The sequence below is a fragment of the Rousettus aegyptiacus genome, unplaced genomic scaffold (assembly GCF_014176215.1).
Source record: "Rousettus aegyptiacus isolate mRouAeg1 unplaced genomic scaffold, mRouAeg1.p scaffold_m13_p_7, whole genome shotgun sequence".
Lineage (NCBI taxonomy): Eukaryota > Metazoa > Chordata > Mammalia > Chiroptera > Pteropodidae > Rousettus > Rousettus aegyptiacus.
The window spans coordinates 9,749,876-9,773,519 of NW_023416310.1; the positions used below are offsets into that span (position 1 = coordinate 9,749,876).

The 23,644-nt window shown below is 43.5% G+C and overlaps 1 protein-coding gene across 2 annotated transcripts; it reads right to left on the reverse strand.

The window, feature by feature from the left end:
- Positions 1–715: 715 nt before the first annotated feature.
- MATN3 (matrilin 3) lies at positions 716–17,780 on the reverse strand. Of its 2 annotated transcripts, XM_016144751.2 has the most exons (8): positions 17,520–17,777; positions 12,754–13,320; positions 10,181–10,306; positions 9,308–9,433; positions 7,836–7,961; positions 5,108–5,233; positions 3,406–3,516; positions 716–1,724 (listed from the first exon to the last, which is right to left on the reverse strand). In XM_016144751.2, the coding sequence occupies exons 1-8, from the start codon at positions 17,737–17,739 to the stop codon at positions 1,669–1,671; spliced, it is 1,458 nt and encodes a 485-aa protein (XP_016000237.2). In that variant the 5' UTR covers positions 17,740–17,777; the 3' UTR covers positions 716–1,668. The 2 variants fall into 2 exon arrangements, with proteins under 2 accessions (XP_016000237.2, XP_036080790.1); XM_036224897.1 differs by lacking the exon at positions 5,108–5,233 and having other exon boundaries at positions 17,520–17,780.
- Between the last annotated feature and the right edge of the window lie 5,864 nt (positions 17,781–23,644).

Genomic DNA, 23,644 nt, shown 5'->3' on the forward strand with positions numbered 1-23,644 from the left:
TTTCACAGCACCAAACTCTGCATTCCTAAGACATGTGGGCACCTACTCATGGGCTCCCATTACTAACTAGACTCATGAAGAAAATGAGTCTTATCTAAGATGGGATTCCAACCAACTGGTTAAATTTAAGGCATGATTAGTGTAAGCTAGTTACTAAGAGTCACACTCTTGAAAAATCACCTCTAAATACCTTTCCACAGTCCTTGCATGTGAGCTCTTTCTGTAGCGCAAATGCTCTGTGCTCAAATGAGTTTGAGGAATAATACTGCTCAACTTTGTGTCCTTTCAACAGCGTTGGGAAATAACAATATATATTGCATATAGCATATACTGCCTTGATGTGTGTTTATTATTCTTTTCTTCCCCTTTAAGTTTATATTTTAGATTTTTGACTGTTTCTGGGTTTACATCAGTAAGTTATATTTGCTTTTAAGGAACATATATTGATGTACTCTCATCATTATTTTATCGAAATTTAGATAATTTTGTTTCATTCCTTCTCCCACAACATTCTCGATCAAAGACTTTCCATTTAACCTGAACTTAGATTTTTAACCTTAAGAGCATGAGAATAAATTATAGGAAGAGTCACAACATTGTGTTCTTTGACAAGAAAATGTTATACTGTCAACATAATCCAGTGTAATTTAAGGAGATATGTTAAAAGAAAAAATTGGTACAATAAGTCACCAAAAAGAAGCATGACAATAATATATAGATATTAAGTTTTTTATTACACTAAAGACAGTACAAACCAAAAAGAGAATTTAGTATGCATTTTAACAGTCTGTTTTCTTCTAAAAGTTATAAGCTTTAAAGCTGAAAAAAATTATATGCATCAAATATATAAGTGAAAAGAAGTTGTTAGGCTTATCATTAACATTTAAAAAGACGACATTAGGTTTTCTTGTTATATTTTATTATTTATAAAATATATTTATTATTTATAAATATATAATTTTGTTGATTGGATTCTAAAGTAAAACAATAAATTTAGGATTTGTAACACTCTTAATTCACAACTAAATTTTTTAGTCGTTTGTTCCTTTCTAACATCAGAATGAATGAAAAATGGCATGTAATGTTCACTCGACCCGTGTTAACTACTTTTAGGTATATGTATTATAATCCCCTGATCACAGCTTCACTAATTTGCAAAAGTGAGCAATAAAACAAAAAGTATTAAAGAAACAGTTCTAAATTCTATTCACCTCAATTTAATTAAAGAAACTTTTAATTAAATTCCTTAATTAAAAGTGTAAATACTTTGTACAATTTACACTCTCAGTAATAAAACCATTTATACTATAAATACTATCAAGAGAAAATAGATCAAATGTTCCCACTTAAGTGTGGCTATCTTACTAATATAAACATTTAAGAATTAAATGACTCAATTAGTAAATAAAGGAATATTGAACTTTCATTCTATTTACTACCAACCATTTCACAGTCATAGCTTAGAGACACTAAAGTTTGCTTTTAATAAGGATCTGGACATTTATTTTCTTAGAAAAAATGATACCGATTCTCCAGAAGATCCTCAAACTACTTATCCAGTAATGTTCAAGCATTTGTAATGGCAAATTATTATCAGGAACATTGGAGTATGCAAAAGTATTAAATACACTAAGTTCTCCACATTTGCGGGTGAAAATTTTGAGCAATTTAACGATGTATTTGTCCATATTCATTTGCTTGCAACTTCTCCAAAATGTCATCGAGTGGCTAGTGGTTAAGGCCAAAACTATTTGTTTTTAGACATTAGAAAACATAAATACACTTTCAAACATTTTAGTACAAGATAAAAAAAAAAATAATTTTTTTAGTGTAAAAAAGAGTGAAATTGTTTTCTCATCAAAAGTCTCATATAATCTAAAACTTAGAAATTCTGTTCTTTAAAGAGCTTGATATAAAGCAATAGTCTTAAAAACATTTTTTACTCATATGTCCCCTAAAATAATTTTGACAAATAAGTGATGTCTTGTGCATATTTAAATTACATGAAAATTTTCTTAAGTTTTAGTTACAAGATACGCAATTTCTGCTATTATAAATATTGAGTCTCTAAAATAAAATTTAAATCAGTCTTTCAAATATATCCTATGTAATATTAATACTATGCTGAATTGATACCTAGTACTATTCTTCGAAAATAAAATATTTAAAATAAAGGAATGTGTATTTCTTTGAATTTACATTTCCTTCCCACCTTCTCCACAGAATTTTATTCTACTTTGAATCTTGGAAATCTTTTCTTGATCACTCTGTTATACTTCTCTGATGCAAACTTAAACAATAAGCACACACACATTTACATTGAAATTACCTTTAAATTAATTTTCTTTGACCATCAGGCCTTAATTATTTTTAATCACCTGGTTTGAGTTATCATTACAACTAGTATGAGCACACAATGGATCCAAATAAATCTATTACAAATTTTGACATAAAACCATTAAAAATAAAAGGTAAAATTTAATTGGAAAGTTATCGCTTAATGGAATGGATTGAGGGAGCAGTGTTATGAAGCCTCGAGTTTTAAAAAAAAAAATGTTGAATTGTCCCTTTGTTTTGGCTCTCTGCAGATTTTACTTTTCTAAGACATTCACCTTGGTAAGAGTCAGGTTACCCGAGAGGCATGCCCTCCCTGCATCAGGCTAGGAGAATGGTGGTACTGAAAGGAGAGAGAAGAGAGAGAAGGGACAAGGGAAAGCCAACTGACCCCAAGCAGCATTTCAGGCAGATCGGAAACTGGTCCCTTTAAAACTGTCTGTCCCCACCCTCTACACACACACACACTGTGGGATGTGATATCACCAATAAGTACTTACTCCTAGGGTATCTCTATCACAATTTGAATACCACTCCCCTAAGATCCCTTGGAAGAGTGTTAATTTGAGCTAAGAAGAAAAGACTTTTCCTGAATTACTTACTCCTTTGGCTAAAGAACTGGTTTTGAAAGTTTCTGAGATGGCGCCACATTACATTTTGAAATCTGCTTTTGCACCCCCGGGGCTAGCCAAAGTGTACAACCATGTGCCATCTGAGCTTTCACACCCCATTAATCAGTTGACTCATTCTGTGCATGTACAGATTCTAAACTAAGGAAGCCATCATAAGGAATCACAGCATAATGGCTCCATCTTTTAAGAGATGGAAAAGCACTAGAAAAATAAACAGGTAGCTTTTATATGCACATATTGAATGGGTGAAACAGTCTATTAAAGCATTTAAAAAAAAACTTTAACTTCAAAAAATAAAAGCTGTACAGTATTACTATGGCTCATCTTAAAACTTAAAGATCCTGGGGCCTTATCCTGTGGAATACCCTAAAATGCTTGGCTCAACTGTAGGATCTAGGTTGGCTTCAGGCAGAAGCAGAAAACCTTCGAGAAAGGATATTTTTGGTGTTCAGCCTCTGCAGATACGAGCTGACCTTATCCTGGAACGCCAGTGTGGCTTCGCATCCACAAGCATCTTCTGTGGAGATGAGTCTTCGTGCTTCTTCAATGACTGATGACAATGAGAGTACACAAAAGGTGACAGCTAATTAGAAACCATAGCCGATCGGGAAATTCTATAGTTCCATTTTTAAGACAACTAGATGCATTTTCTGGAAGGTAAAAGGGTATAAGAGCACAGAGAAAGAGGAGAAAATAGTTTGGAATGTTAATGTCACAAAAAATTGATTTAGGAGATGCTGAGGGCAAGTTTGCAATCATCAGAGCTGGGTGATAGTTACATAAGGGCTCATTATATTGTTCTCCATACTTTTGTGATTGTCTAAAATCTTCCATGATAAAAAGTTTCAAAAGGATGATATAGCAGGAAACCAAGAATGCAGAGGTAAGTCAATCTTCTCGTGATAGTGCCCTCATTAAAAAATGAAAATGAGAAAAACTTTATCGGTGTGGCCAAAATACGTCAAGGATTAAAACTAGATAATTCCTGATTTCCTATATAAACTAGTATTCTCTTGAATTGTTTCAGTTGAGAGTGAGAGTTCTTACCCATAAATAATTTGGAACTAAAAATTAAGGTTTGTATTGACATTTAAGCAAAGAACCTGGGAGAATGATAACGCTAACTCCTATTTTTTTCTGTAATTCAGTGAGGCAGCTATTCCTACATAGTATCATAGCCCCTAAAGTTACCTAATAGAAAGAAGAATGACTTACCACGTCCAAAGACTAATGTGTTATCTTCTAATCAAGTATTACTATTGTCTGAGGACAGGGAGTGGTCCTTTGCTCCTACATTTTCTCCCATTTTCCACAAAGATATGATATATGGCTGGGGGACCAGATTCACTTGATTAAATATAATCTATCTTCCCATATAAATCCTACTGAACCATTTAGTGACGGCCAGCTCAAATCCCATCTCAATCAGTAAAATAGTCAGTAAAGCAGAAAGTTTCTACTGAATACCAAGTATATGCTCCTCATCCCCACACAGAATATAAAATTGGTCCTTTTGATATTTTCCCAGTGTCTTGCCTGGTAGACTGTAAGCTCTGTGGCCGGAGCTCAGTGGGATATTCTAATTGAAACATCCCACAGAAAATTGGACGACTGGGATGTAGCACAATTGAAAGTTAAGAGATGGATCCACTCCTGATAGCATCAAAAAGAATAAAACATTTAGGAATAAATTTAATAAAAGAAGTTCAAGACCTGTGTGCCGCAAACTATAAAACACCGATTTATCTCCAGTTCTTTCCTCAGAATCTAGCAGAGTACTTGATATAAAACAGTAGCTCCATGAATACTTGCAGAACAAATAAATAAGTGAATGGCTAAACAAACATAGTCAGAGCCTAAATCGTTATAAATCATACTGGAATTCTACCCTTCACCCCTCCACTTCTAGGAATAAAAAAAAATAATGAATGACCAAGAGTGATTTTTCTTTCTAACTAAAGAGAGGATGGAACCAGATCACGGAGGGAAGAACCGCATGGCTCCTTCCGATGACAGCGGGGGCCCACTGGAGGATCCCAATCAAGGGGAAGACTCAGAACTGTGCTTCAGGCTTGGAGAGAGGAAAGCGTCCTCCTAGATTGTCCTACTAAACGAGTTGGGATTAAAGGGACAGTCGTCACCTGAGCACGTCTTCCCGTCTTGATTCAAGGTGAAGCCGGTGTCACAGTCACAGTGGTAGGACGCAGCCCCGTCACTCACGCAAATCTGCTGGCAGCCGTGAGAGCCCAGGGCACACTGGTCACGAACTGACCGGGAGCGGTGCAGGGAAGGAAACGGTCACACATTACAAGGAACTAAACACAGGCTTCTGGGAGAAAAACGCTTTGGTTTGGTCCCGAAAAGTGTTGAGAACAAATTCTTCACTCATCAGCAACAAATCTCCCATGTTTCAGATGAAGCCTATTTATCTCCCCCACATCTCACATCCCTTTAGCCTTGCCTTTTATTACATACACCCCTTTTCTTTTTATTTCTTGCCAATATCTGGGGGTGCCTTCTCCGCTTTCCTACCCATATCACAGGGGCTGCACTCACTGAGTCTCGATTCTATGCCAGAACTCACCTCCAGCCTTTCCTGATAACCATCAACGACTCCAACATCTCCAGCTATACATGGATCTTCTTCACCACCACCAAAATTATGATTAGGGACCTACTTGCTCATGGAGCTAAATTTGATGCTGCACAAAAAGGACTCCAATGGCCAAGAACCTGCCCTTGATAGCTTACAAAGTGGGGCAGAAAACACTGGCCTGCGCGCGCGCGCGCATACACACACACACACACACACACACACACACACATACACACGCATCCGATAGAAAAACGATGATGATGATGATATATATGGTTGGATAGTGAAGTATATGATCTATCCGTGAAGTGTCTTTCCAACTTTAACACTGATATTCCCTTTCATCGTTACAAACAACTCAGATCGTTCCAGCAAAATGCCTAATACAAATCTTCACCCTTCCCCTCATCCCAGCTTAGCAGCCGGGCCAGCTCTAGAGATGACACTGAGCATGACTCCACCCCCAGCGCCTGACCTGGGCCTCCGCATTTCAGTTAGGAGCCTTCCCACTACCCAGCAAGGAGAAAGCAGGCCATTAGAAGGGATCCGACCCGCGTTATGTGCCCCAGCTTTACAGTGCTATCCATTATTACTCCCAAATACATAAATAGTAACTCTCCGCCGTGTCTTTCTTTTAACGTTGCCCTTTGCTAGCCTTTGCTTTGCACCAGGAGCCAGCAAGGCTTAGTGTCGAAGAGCATTTATAACCATCGAAGCAAGTGCCTGAGTTCGCATCCTGGTTCTGCTTGTTACTCATTCTCCGAGTGACCGTGGGAAAGTTACTTAATCTGTCTGTGACTCAGTTTCCTCATAAAGTTGCTGCGAGCACTGAACATTCTGTGTCTACAACGCTAGAACCATGCATGCACACAGTTGGCATTGAAGAATTTTGGCATCTAGGGCTGTTCCTGGAGCCACCCACCCTGACTGAAAATTTTCTTTGATGTTTCGTAGGGTTTTTTTTTTTTTTAAATAAAATGTTCCATTTTATTCCATAATATCTGTTAGTTTGAATGGAAAGTCATGTTTTTTTCCTTTGCACAGGACTTCGATGTCCCTGGCAGCTTAAAGTACCAAGTGGGATACTTGTAACAGTCTGCGAAGTGTCGTCCTCTCTACATCACCTGGGGTAGCCTCGCCCTGCTGAATAAGCCAAAGCAAGCCACTCCCCCTGCCCCTGCCCTGTCTCCACTCCCGGATGTAAACCTCCGCCATCCTCTAAGGCCCACCTCCAGTCCCACCGGCTCTGGGTCGCCTTCCCCACCCTACGGCCCTTAGGTTCCTGTCAGTCCCTCTGCCTGGCTGTTTCTTCTCTGCTTTCTCAAGGCGTTGGGGTTTTTTTGCATCCAACCTGGAAGCTGCTCAGAGGCAGAAACTCGTGCTTCTTAATTGCCCCACGAAGCTCGCTAATACAGTCCCAGCACCGTCCTGGGAACTAAACAGGTGCTCAGTACTCTTTCGCTGATGGCATTCTTTTAAAAAGAGAATCTGTGATATGTTATGTCCCTTTGTCTCTTTTGAAAAGGTCCCCTAATATATCTCCCCAAGGGAGAGGAAAATATACATAAAACCTAAAAAATATTGAATACGTCAAAACTAAATACCACCTGGAAGGCTAGGAATTTCTCTTAGGAGTGTTTTTATATTATAAATGCTGCCAGTGAGTTTAAATCAAATTAATGAGAATGAATGTTCTGGCAGAGGCTCGTTAGCCAAGTCATGAGGCCCAGATTCACTGAAGATTGATCATCTAGAAACTGTCAGGGGACAACTTACTTCAAACTTACTGGAAGATCTGTGTGGGTCTAATTCGGTCATTTACAAAGTCTCCTTTACTAACACAATCTAGCTTTAAAATTAACACTACAGAAAAGTTCCAGACCAAGTTTTAATTGGAATAAGGTCAGTTCAGCCTATCACAACAACAAATAGTTACCGTCCAATGGATTTCTTCTAAAGTTTCCCATTTGCTTTACAAGCCCCCAGTGTCCAGGACTATAAAATTTTCCTGGATAAGGATTCTACATTCAATTAGTTCTTCTCATATTCCCCCATTCCCTACCTATTTTCCAGTCATTTTCTGAAGTGATCTATGTTTTCAGAATCTAGCGATCTCATTGCCCTCTGGGCAGTATGTCCCTTAGTCTATAAACACAGCAGAATGTCTGAAGCTCGATTCTTTAAATTCCCTTGAAGAATCTCTCTGAATTGCAACTTGGTTTCACTGCAACGGAAGGGGCCAAGTATGAAAGAATCGGCCAAGCGGGCCTCACCTGAGCAGGTTTTGTTATCCTCATTCAGAGCGTAGCCCTCGTAGCATTCACAGAGATGGGACCCAGCTCTGTCGTTCACACACACGTGCTGACAGCCATGTGTCCCAGAAGCACACGGATCCTGAGCTGCCAGACAGAAGTCCAGGGAAAAAATGGAAAAGTCTTTTATTACCCATATATAGAAATCTTATTTGCAGCTAAAAATATGTGAAAAGAAGATGTATCAAAAACCTTTGAAATCCATCAGTACTATTTACTCTTACTGGTTAGCCGGGTTAAACGAAATCCTACACACACGACTCCTTTTGAAAATCATCTAATATCAAGTTTTTTTATAATCTAAGTATCTCATAAATACTGTCTACAGCATTCCTTTTAGATTTATTCGTATTTATGCTGAATCAGAGGGATACCAACAGTTGTGTGATTAATTACACTAGATTCAAAAAGACATAGAATTAGAGTTTGAAGAAATTATAGTTCGACCCTCTCCTGTTATAAATGAGGAAGCCGAATCCAACTGACCCAGAGCAGCATCAGAACTCAGGACTCAAACTGTCACTCGGTGCACTTTTCTCTGCACTGACATATTTTTTTTAACTATTTTCCATTTTCAAATGTTTCTTTTTGAAATAATCTCGGGCATATGAAAAAGTTGCAAAAATAGTACAAAGAAGTCTTATCCTTCATCCAGTTTCTCCAAACGTTAACATCTTATATATCCATAGTATAAATAATCAAAACCAGGAATTAATACTTATATAATCCTATTAACTGATCTAAAGATTAGTTCATTACTAATCTACTAATCTAACTAATCATTCGGATTTTGCCACTGATGTGACACCGATGTTTCGTTTCTGGTCTGGGATCCAAACCAGGATCACGCGTTGTAATAAGTTGTCACATCTCCTTAGTCTCTTCCAGTCTATAATATTTCCTCAGCCTTTCTTTGACGCTTTTGAAAAGCGCTGGAAAATTACTTTGCAGGATGTCCCTCGGTCTGGGGTGGTCTGATGTTTCCTGGTGATTCCGAAGTCTTATTAAGACTACCACAGAAGCACTCTGGTGGTGGCACATTTTGTCAGGGGATGCATGATGTCACTCTGTGTCATTGCTGTTGATGTTAAACTTGGTCACTTGGTTAAAGTGCTGTCTGCCAGTTTACTCCACTGTGAAGTTACTGTTTTCCCTCTGTAGGGTGTTATTTGACTTGAACTTATTAAATTGCCTTTAGCATATGGAAAGGACTGTCGGGCTGGCTACAGAGAAGAGGTTGAACACATGTGGGCCGTGATACACACAGGCTACCTTTTCTAAATTTTCCAACAAGACTTGGAAATGGAAACAGCCAAAGGCGGCAAGAGAGGAAACCAGATCAAGTTCCGTCAGTGTGACCCACCCCTCCAACACTGGCCAGGGAGGCAGGCAGACAGAGAGGTAGCAATAGTAAAGCCTCCTCCCCGACTTACCTGAACACGTTTTCCTGTCTTCATTCAAGGTGTAACCTTCATAGCATTCACAATGATAAGAGCCCGTTCTGTCATTCACACATTTATGTTCACATCCATGTGTGTTAAGAGCACACTTGTCGATCGCTATCAAAAAATGGCCAAGACAAATGTGAACACATAAAAACGTGGTAAATAAATAATTATGGACCATATTACACACACACACTCACACACACACACACTCACACTGCTTGTGGAACAGGACAGCTTGGCCCAAGAGAGCTACTGGGCTGGAAGGTGCAAGCCAAGTTTGTGGTCTTGGCTTTCACTAACAGACCCCGTGGCATGGGGAAGTCTTCCCCTGTCTTTGGGTCTCAGTTTCGCTATCTATAAAATGAGAATTAAATGATCTCCAAGTTTTCTTCCTCTCAAAAACTTTTATCTAGGATTTTTTTTTTTTTAAATGGGCCTAATTCCCATTCTTCATTGACCATATGTAAGTATTCATATACCGGATGAGTGAGGACCTCTCTAAATTTTCTTCTAGATTCTATGAGCATCTATGGTCACAAAGGGGAAACAGTAGCTTGAATTTAGTTAAATAAAATCCAGAAAAAAATTCCAAATCCTCAAAAGAACAAAGAATTGTGGCCCCCTTCCTTATTAACCCTTTTCGCTATGAATCCTCTACTCTAAAACTAGTAATAAATACTGTAATAGGCTGATTGTTATATTACCTCACTTTTCTTTTCATGTTCTTTTTCGAGACAAATTGTGATACACAACAGTAAACCAGGCAAAAGGCAGTTAAGGACAAAAGCATAAGGCTAGTCCAAAACCTGGAGAGTAGGTCCCCGCACAAGTCCTAGTCGGCCGGTAAGCGGGCCTCACCTGAGCACGTCTTCTTATCGGCGTTCAAGGAATATCCCTGGCTGCACTCACAGTGGTGCTTGCCATCCCCGTCACTAACACACACATGCTGGCACTGGTGTGTGCCAAGCATGCACGCGTCCACAGCTGTGCAAAGGAAGTTGACGACAGTCAGCATCGACATGTAAGAAACGTTTCAGGCGCTTTCTCCCAGGTCAGAAAGACACCGCTCTTCAGCTTCTTTCCCATTCTACCTTGAGTTCGCTATAACCACTGGCTACTTGTTCCTGCCTCTGGCTTATAAGAAATGCCATTCTTAAACCAGTAATGCTACTAATTTAAATTCACAGATCTCGTTGTCAACGTTCTCAAAGGAGAACGAGAATTTTTAATTTGGGGCGGAAGCCAAACACACGTGGGTCGGGCAACTCGATATCTATTCAGCTTATCTACCTGTCCATGGAAAAGACTTTCGCTTCCCCAAACCAAGAAATGGGGAGAGTGATGATGTATTTCCCATAGTACTATGAGCTAGTCATCCATCGCAGCCAGAATCTGGTTTCCAAGGGTTCTACAGTTTGTGTCTGAACAGAATTTACACACAGGCATTCTTCTAGGCCTGAAACTCGCTCACGCTTGGGCAACAATGCATATTTGAACATGCAAAGGATGGACGGCACCATGCGAGGAACCGCCTACCTTCCGAATAGGTAGCAAATGTACATGTATGCAACTTCGGGGCCTCTAAAATCAGTAAGGGGCATAAACTCATACGCTATACGCACACAGGTAAAAAGAAAAGAAAGAACAACGTAAACGAGATTACATGAGCTAAACTGCATCTCCACCTTGTCCCTTCCAGAGCCATTTAGATCACATTGAATTTTTCTCCTAGCACGATATTCTAAAAAAAGCATCAGCGAATTCAGTCATTTCTGTGAAACTGAGGAGGCCTATTGAAGGAGGCTGGCACCCCTGTGGCAGGTAACCTGGCCTCCATTGCTTTGGCAACACGACAAGGCTAATATTTTCCCAAGAAGAGCCTTTTCAGCCGATGGACCACAACAAGCTGCTCCTCAGTCTTGTTTTCCATAGAGAGGGCGGCCCCCCACCCCCAGAACAAGCAGGTCTTTTGTACCAGGAGGAAAAGACTGCTACTCATCACTTGTTACTTTATGGCCTTCAAACTCAACCCCAGGTGCTAGCTATGAGACCCAACTTTGCCACAGGCCAGCATGTCTATGGAAAAGCTCTCACTCACAAGCGCCGGGGGATTCTCCTGGGAGAAAGAAAGCCATTTTCTCCTGAGAAACCAATGAATGCCGGGTGGACGCCACCAAAGCCAGTGACAGCTGTGAAAGCCCAATGTCCTGGGACAGGAAAGACAAGGGGATCCCAGCCAGGTCTGGCTCAGATGAGGCCGAACTTTGCTCCAGACCAAGACTTCACCTCCCATTTCCTGATACACTGGCGATTGCTGAATTTCCCATTAATTTAGATATAAAACCTCGTCGAAATTTACAGTCGCAATTATTGGTTCATTTGTTTGTCTCATCCCTATCCCAGGCTGTTGCTTGATGGTAGAGAGGGACTAACTTGATCTTTGTGTCATCACCAATCAATAAATGCAGGTTGAATAAATAAATGTGGGATAGATTATACAGGAAAAGGTAGCTATGTTTTAAACTGAAACTAAACTAGTAATTTGTCCATACCTGCTTGGAAAATTCCATTGAGGGCTTCCAAAGAGCATCTACAAATCATAGAAAATAAAGCAAGAAGAAAGAAGATGATGATAGATAGATAGATGATAGAATAAACAAATAAGTTTTAAAATAAAAATAAAGTATGAATCCCACAAATTCAAAATTCTGATCAGTGACTAATAATAGGCTCCGGCCTCGAATGGATTCATAGTCACAGATTTGGCTCATCCATGCTAAAAATTCCAGTCTCAAACTACATCCTAAAGGAAGAACGGAGTAGTAGGGCAGTAGTAGGGCTGAAATCTCGGTCTCTCTCGCCGATTCCTAATCCTGTTCCTCCATAGAGAATAAACAGAGGAAGAGCTGAACCTGAAAACTAGGTATTCACGACATGTGCACTCTGACTGCCAGTCGCACTGGAACTCAGGCCAGCTGATTCTTGCGTGGACAGACGCAGGGTCCTGTCTTCTGCAGGAAAACAAGCAGAGTTCTGTGAAGTCTCGAGATGGTGAAGCTAAAGAAAATAATATCTGGAAAAAATGTAGTGGTGGGCAGAGGGGAGAAGAGAGGCGTCTTGAGTTCTTCTTTATTTTTATTTTTTTCTGACCCCGTCAGGAAACAGCAGGATCATTTATCCTGGATATTTCCAGACTTTCACATTTCTAATGCAAACACGGAGAGTTTATAAGCAAACTAAGTTATATATAAGGCAGCTCTATATTCCTAAACCAACAAAGTGTGAAGTTGGTAAAAAAAAAAAAAAAAAAAAAGTTTTGCTTACATTTCAGTTTTCCATAAAATTTCCATGAAAAAAAAAAAAGAATTCTTTCTCTTTGGATTCATAATGTCTGACTCTAACGTCCTTTCTAGTTGAAGGCAAAGACTTACCGCAAAAGGTTTCCTGGAACCTAGAGGAAAGTTTCTCGATGACCCCGTAGGTCTCCACGTAGAACACATGCTCTTCCAGGGGTTCACTGGCAATCATCTTGAGGGACTCCATGTCGACCCGGTCCACGCCCACAGCGTAGAGCTCAATACCAGACGCCCGGGCCCGAGCTGCCACCTCGTTCACCTGGTCCTGGGGCCGCCCATCTGTCACGATGATGGCCACCTTAGGGATGTTGGAGTTGGACCCGCGAGCTCCGGCCTCCACTGTGAACACTTCCTCCATCGCTGTCTGGATGGCCAGGCCAGACATGGTGCCTGTGGACAAGGGCGTGATTCGCCCCACAGCCTTTTTCAGAGACTGCTTCTCTGAGTGGGTCTGGAGATGGAACTCGATCTTCACGGTGCTGGCGTAGTTCACCACGGCCACCCGCGCGTCCGCCGCGCCAATGTCCAAAGTGTCGATGATCCGGGAGACAAAGGTTTTCACTTTGGTGAACTCCAAGGGCCGGACGCTGCGAGAGCTGTCGATGATAAACACCAAGTCCAAGGGCCTGCTCTTGCAAACACCTGCAAGGAAGGGTGTGGGGAATGGAGGTGACTAAGCAACGATCTGACCATACTCAGAAATGGGGCAATTCCTCACACCGGGAGAACTCTGGGATTGGAGGCCAAGCAAGGCAGCGCCCCCTACCTCCAAACGCCCCACTGCCTGCCGACATCCCCAAGACTGTCACCCTTTGGGTATCAGCAGCACCTAGGCCTTCAGAATCCCCAAGCGAGAATTCACATAGAGTGTGAAGTATCAGCCGATACCTCACCGACAGGCTGGCCGAGCCTGGAAATTCCACTCAGAATGTCATCCCTCTGCTCCAAGTTCTGTTCCCAGGGCTCCTCATGACTCTCATGAATGAATGGATTCCAGACCTCTCTTAGGCACCTTGGCCCTGTTAGTCAAGGGGACAAAATGTCCCTGAACAGTGTGAAAGGTGAACTCCCAGGGCAGCCCCTTGCCCTCTTCCGTGAGGGCGGACACTCTCCGGAGCAGCCTTACATCTCTCTCCCATCTGGTCATTCAGTCGTGTTTAGCCAACTCTGGGCCCAGCTAGCCTGAGCCAAGTTGAAAGTAGAAAGAAAGATGACAACCTAATCCGGTCCATGTTTATTGCGCTTCTGATTTGGTGGGTCTGTCTTGTCTTAAGAAACAGAAATTGCAACGTGGTATCTGTCCTACTGCCCCATCGAACTCTCAGTCGTCACCTCTTTCATTTTTTTCATTTGCCAAAATTTTTTGCAGGCCTACCATGTATTAAGTAAGCCCCGGGGCTACAAAGGCAAAGAAGCCAGATTCCTTGCCATCAATGAACTTAGATCTTTCCTACACAAAAGCACCTGGCACACTGCGTAACAGTAAATGGGGTTTTTTAAATCTATTCTTTCTTATCTTTTTGCTCCCCATCTTGTTCTGCACTCCTCCCTCTCCTGGCCACCAAAATTAAATCCAAAAGTCAGGTCTGGCTAAGAGAGAAGCCTGCTATTGAAAGTCCTTTTCAAGTCATTGTTCCTTCTCTCCCAATGTTCTCGTTCTCATTCTCTCTCTCTCTCTCTCTCTCTCTCTCTCTCTCTCTCTCTCTCTCCTGTATACACAGCAAGCCCTAAATAAAAACAAGATCTCTGGGCATGAAGCACTAAGCAAGGCTCTTTCCTTTCCTGACAGAGGCTGGAAGTTGACATTACTCTAAGGCAGTTCACTCAGTGAGTAGGGCAAAAGATGGCTTCAGAACAAATTCCTACACTAAGCAGTTTATAGCAGGAAAAAACAAACAAACAAAAAAAACCCTACCTGAGACAAGGATTACGTCTCCTTATAGTTTTCTTTTAAAAACAGAAAGTTATCCTTTTGTTTTTATCCTGCTTCTTGGAGGTTCAATTAAGAAAATAAATAATATCCTACTTTCAATAGCACCTCAGAGGTCACAGGGTGCCTGCACGGCAACCCTATGAAGTCAGCGGTGCAGAGGTTTCTCTATTCATTCTACAGCTGAGAAACTTGAGTCTCAGGGAGACGTAAGAGCTAGAAAGGGGTAGAACATGGATTGGTCCAGCTTTCCTAGCTCCCAGCCTAGGGCGCTTTTCACTACAGGATCGCCTCTCTCTGAGGCAACATTTTCCAGCCCCAAAATCAACATTATCTCATGTGCCTAGTAAACATCCTGCTTGTTGACTTTCAGCCAGCACCCTGAAATACGCCACATGTCATGTATTTAGTTAAGTCAAAAGGAATTAAGTCTTGAAGAAAAAAAAAAAAAAACTGATTTTCGCTTCACCCCTTGGTTACCATAGATCAGGAGCAAGGAAGAAGGCTCATATCGAAAATCCTTCCTGGAGATGGATCTAGATATTTTTGTATAATTGGAGTAAAAGGAAAATTACATGATGACATGAACTCCATATTCGACAACGCTTCCATCAACACCAAAATGTGTCCTTATTAATATCAAGGTTACGTTCTTATAAAGTTAACATGCCTGATTCCTTTCTTCTCCACTTAGTTTTCCTACAGAATCCTCTTGCAAAGTTACAGGGGGTGCGGTGGGCAGAATAACACACCCCCCTCCCCAAAGATGTCCATATCCTAAACCCCAGAACCTGTAAGTATGTTACTTTACAGGGCAAAAGAGACTGCACAGGTGAGATTAAGTCAAAGATGTTAAGGCGAGGAGGTTATCCTGGATTATTAGGGTGGATCCAGTGTAATTACAAGGGTCACTAGGAGTGGAAGAGGGAAGCAGAAGAGATGTGAGTGACGAGATGTGACAAGGACTCAACCTGGCGGCTTTGAAGACAGAGGGAAAAGGCCACGAGCCAAGGACGAGGGCAGCCTCAGCAAACTGGAAAAGACAGGGAAGCAGATTCTCCCCTATATCCCTCCAAAAAGAACACAACCCCGCTGACATCTCAATTGGAGTCTGGTGAGACTAGAGTCAGCCTTCTGACCTGCAGAACTCTTAGATAATAAATGTGTTGTTTTTAAGCCATTAATCTCATGATAATTTACTACAGCAGCGGGAGGAAACTAATAATATAGGGGCTTGGCTCGGATGGTGGGAAATTCCGTGAGCATCTGGTTACCTCCTGATTTGGACCCCCCTGAAAATTATTAGTTGCCCCATCATTAATTGCTTTTGAATCTCGCCGCCCCCCCTTTACTAGACAGTAGCACTTTGATTCTCAGAAACCAAGAAAATGAGAATCTAGATTTCCTAAAATGTTTTCCATATTCACCATATTGCCAATCCTAATAGTTATGCTAGAAATAAAAGTTCATAGCAAAGGTTAGCAACTTTTCTGATTGAAAAGGGAGGAAATTCGGAAAAGGGTGGAATGTGATGTTTATTATGGGATTATCATTCAAGATGAGTTTGGATTCCGGGTAATAAAGGATCAGCGCTGCTTAGGGGGAACAAGAGGCGCCCCACGCAAAATCCTTCCTTCTTCTCCCAGTTGCGTCCCCTAGGGAGCTGAGTCCATGTCCTCTTCTAGAATAAAGGCTTTCCCTCTCTTCCTGGCCTGGAGCAACCAGCTAGCTACCTGCAGAATTTAACCCTTGTGAACCTGCCACCTTCTGGCTCAGCTACAATGCTGTCACCATTTCGAACCTACCCCACTGGGGGCTGGTGCAGGAAAGAATCCGTGTGCTCCTTCTCGACGTTATCCAGAAAGATGCAGGAGAGGGAAAGACGACACGAATCAAGCCGAGGCATGCAGCCTCACTGGCCAGGCGAGACTGAACCCCCGGAAAATGGTTTGGTGCAGCCTCTCTCTAGCAAGACTGAAGCTGGAGTTTAGGAAATGATGTTTAAATCTTACATAAATCATATTAAGTGAAGCCTGGTAGGTTGTAGCAGTGGATTTGAGCCCTGAGTTTCATTCGGGCCCTGACACCGATCGGCCGGGTTCCTTCATTTTGACAAGCCTCCCTGTCCCATATGTGCTCTTGGGGGTTCTAAGGTGATCTTCCATCTCCTCTGCTCTAAGAGCTTTGCGCTGCCTCAGGAACCAACTGCTGACCCAAAAGGGAAATGGAATTGTTAGCCAAAGACACAAAGTGTCTCGGATGTTTGAGGACCTAAGAGAGTACTGGTTGGGGTCGGGGTCCAGTCAGTGGAAGCACAGAGGTGTGGTCAGCGACTAGAGAACAGACAGGTCCCGCCACCCAAGGGCAATTCAGGTTTCATTTCTGGCCTCACACCCCACCCCAGAACTGGGAAGTCTGAATTCTGGCCCAGATCTGAGAGGAGACTGAGGCAGCCTGAGGGCTAGCGGGAGGGGAGAAAGGGTCAGGCACTGATCCGGGGCCATAGAGACGGAGCTATTTCCAGAGAACGAAAAGCAGAATCTCAGGGTTCAGCTGCACCAGAGACGGACTGGGACCGAGCTCGGAGACACAGGTGTCCCCACAGCTGCCCTACCCTCCCTGCCGACATGGCAGGGGCGGTTACTGGAGTTCGGGCTTGGGGAGACGCAAATCCTAGCCCTGACTAGGAGCGACCTAGGTCTCCTTTCCTTTTCTGGACTCAGTTTCCCCCTCCCCACGGGATTCACCGGGGAGGGGATTCTGTCTCCTGCGCCACGATGGCTCAGGCTGGGATGGAGAGAACCCATCGACGCCCGGATCCCCGGCCCACCTATGCCTCCCACCCTGCGCCCTGCCAGGGCGAGACCTCCCCGGTGCGCCTCTCCCGCCCCGTCCGGGGTCCGGGCAGTACCTGTGCTGCGCGCCCTGCCTGGCTGGCCGCCCCCGGAATAGGGCGCGCCGGTAGGGGCTCCCGGAGCGGGGCGGCGCCCGGGGCTGCCCCCCGGGCCACGGGTCCCCAGCCTCGGGAAGACCCGGCGGGCCGGGGGGCCGGGGGCGGCGGGGGCGGCCAGGGGCGGCGGCAGCAGCAGCGGCCAGAGCAGCAGGAGCAGGCCCGGGAGGCGGCGCGGCATGGTGTCCGGCGTGGTCGTCGCTCGCTCGCCTGCCGGGTCAGTCGCAGGCCTGAGCCCGCCGCCGCCGGGGCAGCGGATTTAAAGGTCCCGCGGCAGTGGGGGGGACCGCCCCGCCCCGCCCGGAACCCCGCCCAGGGCCGCAAGGAGCCGGCCCCGCGCATTCCAGCGGCGCAAACGGAATGTCTGGGCCGAGCGGGCCAGCGGCGCGGTGCCCGGACCGCACCCGCCCTGCCCTGCGCCGCGGCTGGGTGGGATGGGTGGGCTCGCCCGGCGCCTCCTGGCCCGGCTCCGCCGGAGCCTCCACCGCCTGCATCTACCCCGGCCCGACCCCCCCAGGCGCCTTCGGCCCGCCCCAGGGTCCCAGAGAAGAGGCCCGCGCTCTGCCTTCCCGCTCTGGCCGGTTCTGCCCGCCTCGAGGGTTCGTCCTGCTCCTCACACTGCATTCATTCACCCAGTCAAGTAACCCAAGTTTTGCTGTGGGATCTCGGTTAGAAGAAAAAAATTTTAAAAACCACCTTGGATTCTAGCGGCATGAACAGCAATGCTGTCTTTCATCCCCGCTTCAAACATCCGTAAACATTGGAACTTATATTACCGGGAATAGAAAGTCAAACATACATTCCCCAGAGAGCCCGCTGCTAGCTGGAGAGACAGCCTGTACCCACCCAGGCTTCAGAGGCTCTCTCCCTACATCCCATTTCCTCTCCGGAAGTGTGGTCAGGGCCCCACAGGGCTGGAGGCTGCCCAGGGGACCCTCCGGGAACTCGGTCTACCTGGACAGAAAGAAGAATCAATGGTGGACCAGCCTAAGAGGACAGTGACTTTAGGAAAGAGCGGCCGGCTCTGCCGGAGAACACCGGGAAGGCCTCTAAAAGCTGGTGACATTTGAGCTGGCTCATAAGACATGACAATGAGCCTGAGTTCCAACAGACCCTGTGTGGTCTTCCTGCTTCCAGACTTCTGCCCTTTGAAATCCACGCACTTCATGGTCACCTTAAAAGCACTTCATAAGCCTTGCAACGTCACTTCCAAGCGCGGATGCCTACTGTTCACTGTTGAAACCCAGTAAATTCTCCCCAGCCGCGTGCTGGTTCACGATCTATGGTGGGACTGAGACTTCAGGAAAGGGAAGATCACAGAGCAGAGCTGACCCATGAGCCCCGATTTGGCAGGACGGTAAAGAGGCAGGGTGGATGGACTGTAGAAGAAATCGCCACCGTTTTTTGACAGGTAGAACAGCGCCAAAGAAAGGGTGACCACACTTGAAGAGTGGCTCCGATCTGGGACATGCTGGCCTGGTGACAGAGGAAAGAAGGAGAAGATGGCGGAACCAGATGACAGATCTTAACATTTTTGCAAGGAAGTGGCTTACATCAATTCCACTCAGGTGTGATTAGCCAAAGCAAGTCACGCAGCCAAGTCTAAAGTCAGTGGGTGGAGAGTATAAGCCTTTTTACGAGAGAGATAGCAAATCGGTGGAAACCACAACGCAATCTAGCACGATTCGCTTCCGCATCTTTTATAATGGGATGGCTTGGTACCCCCTGAGGCCTCCTCTCTCAACGAAAACCTGTTTGTCTCTGCACCCAGTCGGCCTCTCATCAAGAGGCCCATGGCTTCGGCAGATAGAACCATTTTCTAACAGCTCCTCAGCTTCATAGGTAGAAAGCCTCGGCAGCTGGGATTTTCGTTCTTGCCCCTGGCATCCTGTGAGTAGGGAGCAGCTCTTGCTCTCAGCTCAGGCAGCAGCAGAGCCTCACGGAAAGCCTCCTCCAGCCGGCGGTCACTCCCAGGAGCCAAGTCCGTTCTTCCTTCTGGTTGTGTGCTACTGCCCAGCTCCAAAAGGCTCCCACACAGGCAAAGCGTGGTGTCAAGTTGGATTCCAAGGGATATTTTTTCCACATCCTGAACTTACTGATGCGTGACTAAAACACTCAGCCACGCTATTTACAGAAAGTGCCAGGTTCAGTCCTGACTCTGTGAAAAAAATTGGAACCTAGAGAAGGCCTGTCACACACCTGCCCTAATGCGGAGTTTCTGCCGGTCAGCTATGTATAAGAATCACCCGGGAGGCTTTTAAAAGGCAGATTCCTGGGCCCTCGCCCCAAATATTCTGATTCAGATGGTTTAGGATGAGGCCCAGGAATCTGTGTTTTATCTCTGGAGGCAACTGCCACACTGAGGGAGTCTGCGATGTCCTGGTTCTAACTGTCTCACAGTAGGCCTGCATGTGTGTCCACTGCAAGGGCAGGTGCAAGAAATGGCCGCCCAGCGTGGAAGGTGCTGGCGGGGCCGCGTCCCTGCACGAAACGATCCTTGCTGAGGGGGGGCTGGCTCTGTGGTCATGAGACACCTTGGGCCAGGAAGCGACTACCCCCTCTCCTTCTCTCATTTCTCAAGAGCCTCAGGATTCCTAATCAATCCTGTCTACGGCCATGCCACCCTGACCAAGCCCAATCCCGTCTGATCTCGGAAGCTGACCAAGCCCGATCCTGACTGATCTCAGAAGTTAAGCAGGGTCAGGCCTGGTTAGTACACGAATAGGAGACCACCTAGGAAGACCAGGTGCTGTAGGCGTAAAAAACAATTAAAAAAATATAAGAAATTATAAATTGACAAGGTCCTTGCAATCTGTAAGGTCAACTAAGAGTTTCCTCATCTTAAAAAAAATAATAAAAAAAATTTAAAAAGAGCAGTCACTAATGATTCAACCGTCAATCAAATTAAAGGCCTCTCCTGAAAGTTCAGACAGCTTCCTTTTCGGCTGGTGCCCCTGGTTCACCACTACCTTCGGATGGTGTGTACACCACCTGCCGAACTGGTGTATAATCCTGATTCTGCACATTGTCTATCTCTTTCGCCACTTCCTTTTCTGATTTCCACATTCCACAGATTCTGGAAATTCACAGATTTTTTTCTAGGTCATCTTTTAAAAAACTACAGTAAATTTTTTTGCTTATTCATGAAAGTAATATAACTTACTGTAGAGAATTTAGAACATGTTGATCAGCAAAAATAAGAAAATAAAGATTATCCATAACACTACTACCCAAATATAAGCTATGCGGCATTTTCTCTGCTTATATATTTGCATATTTTTATTGAAAATGAGATCGCACTATATATTGCAGTCTTGTAACTTACTTTCTGTACTTAACATATAGTGAACATTTTTATTGGTTAGTCTTCTCATATACCATTTTTAATGGCTATACTGTATTTCATTGTATATTCCATTTACTTAACCAATTCTCCATTGTGGGACATTTAGTTTCTACCTTTTAAAATCATAAACAGTGCTTCAATGAATCTCCTTTTAGGAATGGTGAATTATTATTCTTTCCTTAAATACATTGCTAGAAATGGAATGTCTGACTGACTAGGCCTTCTTTGGTCCTTCGTGTAGCATCTGTCAGGAAGTTCATCTAGTGTGGTTTCAGTTACCACAACTCTAGTGTTAATTCCCAATTCTGTGTCTCTTGTCCAAATGCTGCTTGGTGCCCTCTCCCCTCTCCTGATCCCTTTATAAGTTACCAAGTCTTCTACCCACATCTCCACCAGTTCAAATCTTGTTCAATTCTCAAGGCCTAGAGCAAACCACCACATTGCAGGAATCCTATCCTTATCTTTCCAGACCTCATCCCCAAAAGAGAGGGAGGGGAAGACAGAAGAGATATTTTAAGAAATAATAGCTGAAAAAATTTCCAAAATTAACCTAACCTTTGGACAGACAGATCCAAGGTTGGTGAACCCCAAGGACAAGAAACACAGAGGGAAAAAAAACAATTTTTAAAAGGTGCAACTAAAGAACATCATCAACAAAGTGCTCAAAGCGAGTGATAGAGAAAAACTTGTAATCACTAGAAAGAAAAAAAAAGATGCTGTAAACAGAGAAATGAGGTTAAAGAAAACAGCAAATTTCTCAAGAGACAATGTACACAAGACAGTGGAGGAACATATTTAAAGTATTGCATGAAAAAAACCCCGACAACCTAGAATTCTATACTCAGGGAAGAAATCTTCTGAAAATAAAGGTAAAATAAAAACATTTTCAGACATACAAAAGCCAAAAGAATTCAGGAACAACAGAACCACTCTGCAGAAAACATCGAATGATGTCCTCTGGCAGAAGAAAAACAGAAACAGATGGAAATGTGGCTCACGGAAGGAATGAAGAGCACCAGAAATGTAACTAAATGGTTACATATGTAGGTTTCTAAATTATTTTTCTCTTTAAAAGGTAATTTAACTATTTAACCAAAAAGAAGTCTCACAAGGTTGGAACAAGGAATCTGGTCAGCCAACCATTTGCAATGAGTTGTTTACTACTGTCATTCAACTGGTGGGAGGGCCAGGAATGTAAATTAGGTTTCCTGATGACTTGCCCAGATTTCAAGCTGAGTGAGAACAGACAAAAAGCACCTAACAGTCCAGAAACAGTTACTTTCTCTGGCTTCCAGGTCAAATACTTTTCTCCTCCCCCTTCAGCCCTTCCTCTAGTCATTCCTTGCTCACACACCTCGTGATATTTGCACAGGGCTTCAGAGTTGCCAACCTTTGAATGTCTGTTACCTCACTTAATCCGGAGAACAACTCCAAGAAGTGTGTAGGTCGGAGGTTTGCATCTTCTTGATTTTACAGATACAAAAACTGAAGCTCACACTCCAGTAGAATTTCCCAGGACAAGGGAATAATAGCTTGGTGAAGTTAGGAAGTGAATGTCATTCAACCTTCTGACTTGAGAACTGCTGCTCATTCCCCCAGCCACACGCGGCCTCTCTCATGTGCCTGAATCCATGTTATTTGGCAACATTCATCTTGCTTCTAAATTAGTTTCTCATACTAAAATATAACTTTTGCAGAAAAACGAAGCGACCTCAGAAAAGGAAAGGTACAGTTTTTTCTTTCAGCCAATTCTCGGGCTTATTTATAACACAGTCCTCTGAAAGCAAAAGGAGTCTTATCATTTGCCTACAAGGAAGAGTGGAACAATTAGACCTAGAACAAACTAAGTTTCACGATGACTGCAAACAAATCAGTCACAGGCTGGAAAACAGATCGATTAAGTACATCGCCAAACAGAAGGAAGATAGATATACAGTTTATCAAAGGCAACTCTCCTGGCTTTATATTGCAAGAACCTTTAAATGGAGGTAGATCCTCCATTAGATGGTACCCAACTCATATTGAAATTAACCTATTAGCAGTATAAAACTTGTGGAGACAAACTGTTTCATTCAGTAAACATTTACTACCTCCCCCCCCCCACCCAGGTGCTTTGTTTGGATCACTGTGCTAAAAGAGAAAAAGAGAAAGTGGCCTCACCTTGAAGTTGTTCACTAACAGGGGCATAGTTACAATATAACATGAAATGTTATGGAGATTATGTCAAAGGTGCTGGTGGGGGAGGAAAGGAAGCAGGGAAAGCCAACAAACCATTCTTCAAAGCTAATTCCTTGGAAGGCCACTTGCCAAATGATCGCAGGCGAGAATGGCCCTTTACAGAATATACTAAAAACGTTAATATTTTTAAATATGTTGTAAATCTATTTAGATGTATTCTTTTGAGTACTTACAAGTCCACCATCTTGCTAAGCCCTATACACAGTCTTCATCTTAGGAAGTTTTGTGCACATTAAAGGTGAGAGATTAAATAACGTGGCCACACTCACATGGTAAATCAGTGACAGAACTGGGATTTAACACCCACTCTGTCTGAATCCAACGTCTGGTGTCTCAGGCTCCCCTAGACAACCCACCTTTATAGTATCTGCTGATTTTTTTTGTTATGTGCTAGGGTCTGCGTGTAAATTATCTCATTTATTATTTTTAAGTCCATGAGGTATCAGAGTCCTTCTCCAGATGAGAAAACAGATTCGGGGAAGTCGAACCCTCAGTCCTGTCA

Coding starts and splice junctions, on each gene's coding strand:
- MATN3 (XM_016144751.2), bottom strand. CDS start 17,739: ATGCCGCGCCGCCTCCCGGGCCTGCTCCTGCTGCTCTGGCCGCTGCTG. Junction 13,321..17,519: donor AGGCAGGGCGCGCAGCACAG/GTACTGCCCGGA, acceptor CCTTCCTTGCAG/GTGTTTGCAAGAGCAGGCCC. Junction 3,517..5,107: donor AGACGGGAAGACGTGCTCAG/GTGACGACTGTC, acceptor CATTGTCATCAG/TCATTGAAGAAGCACGAAGA.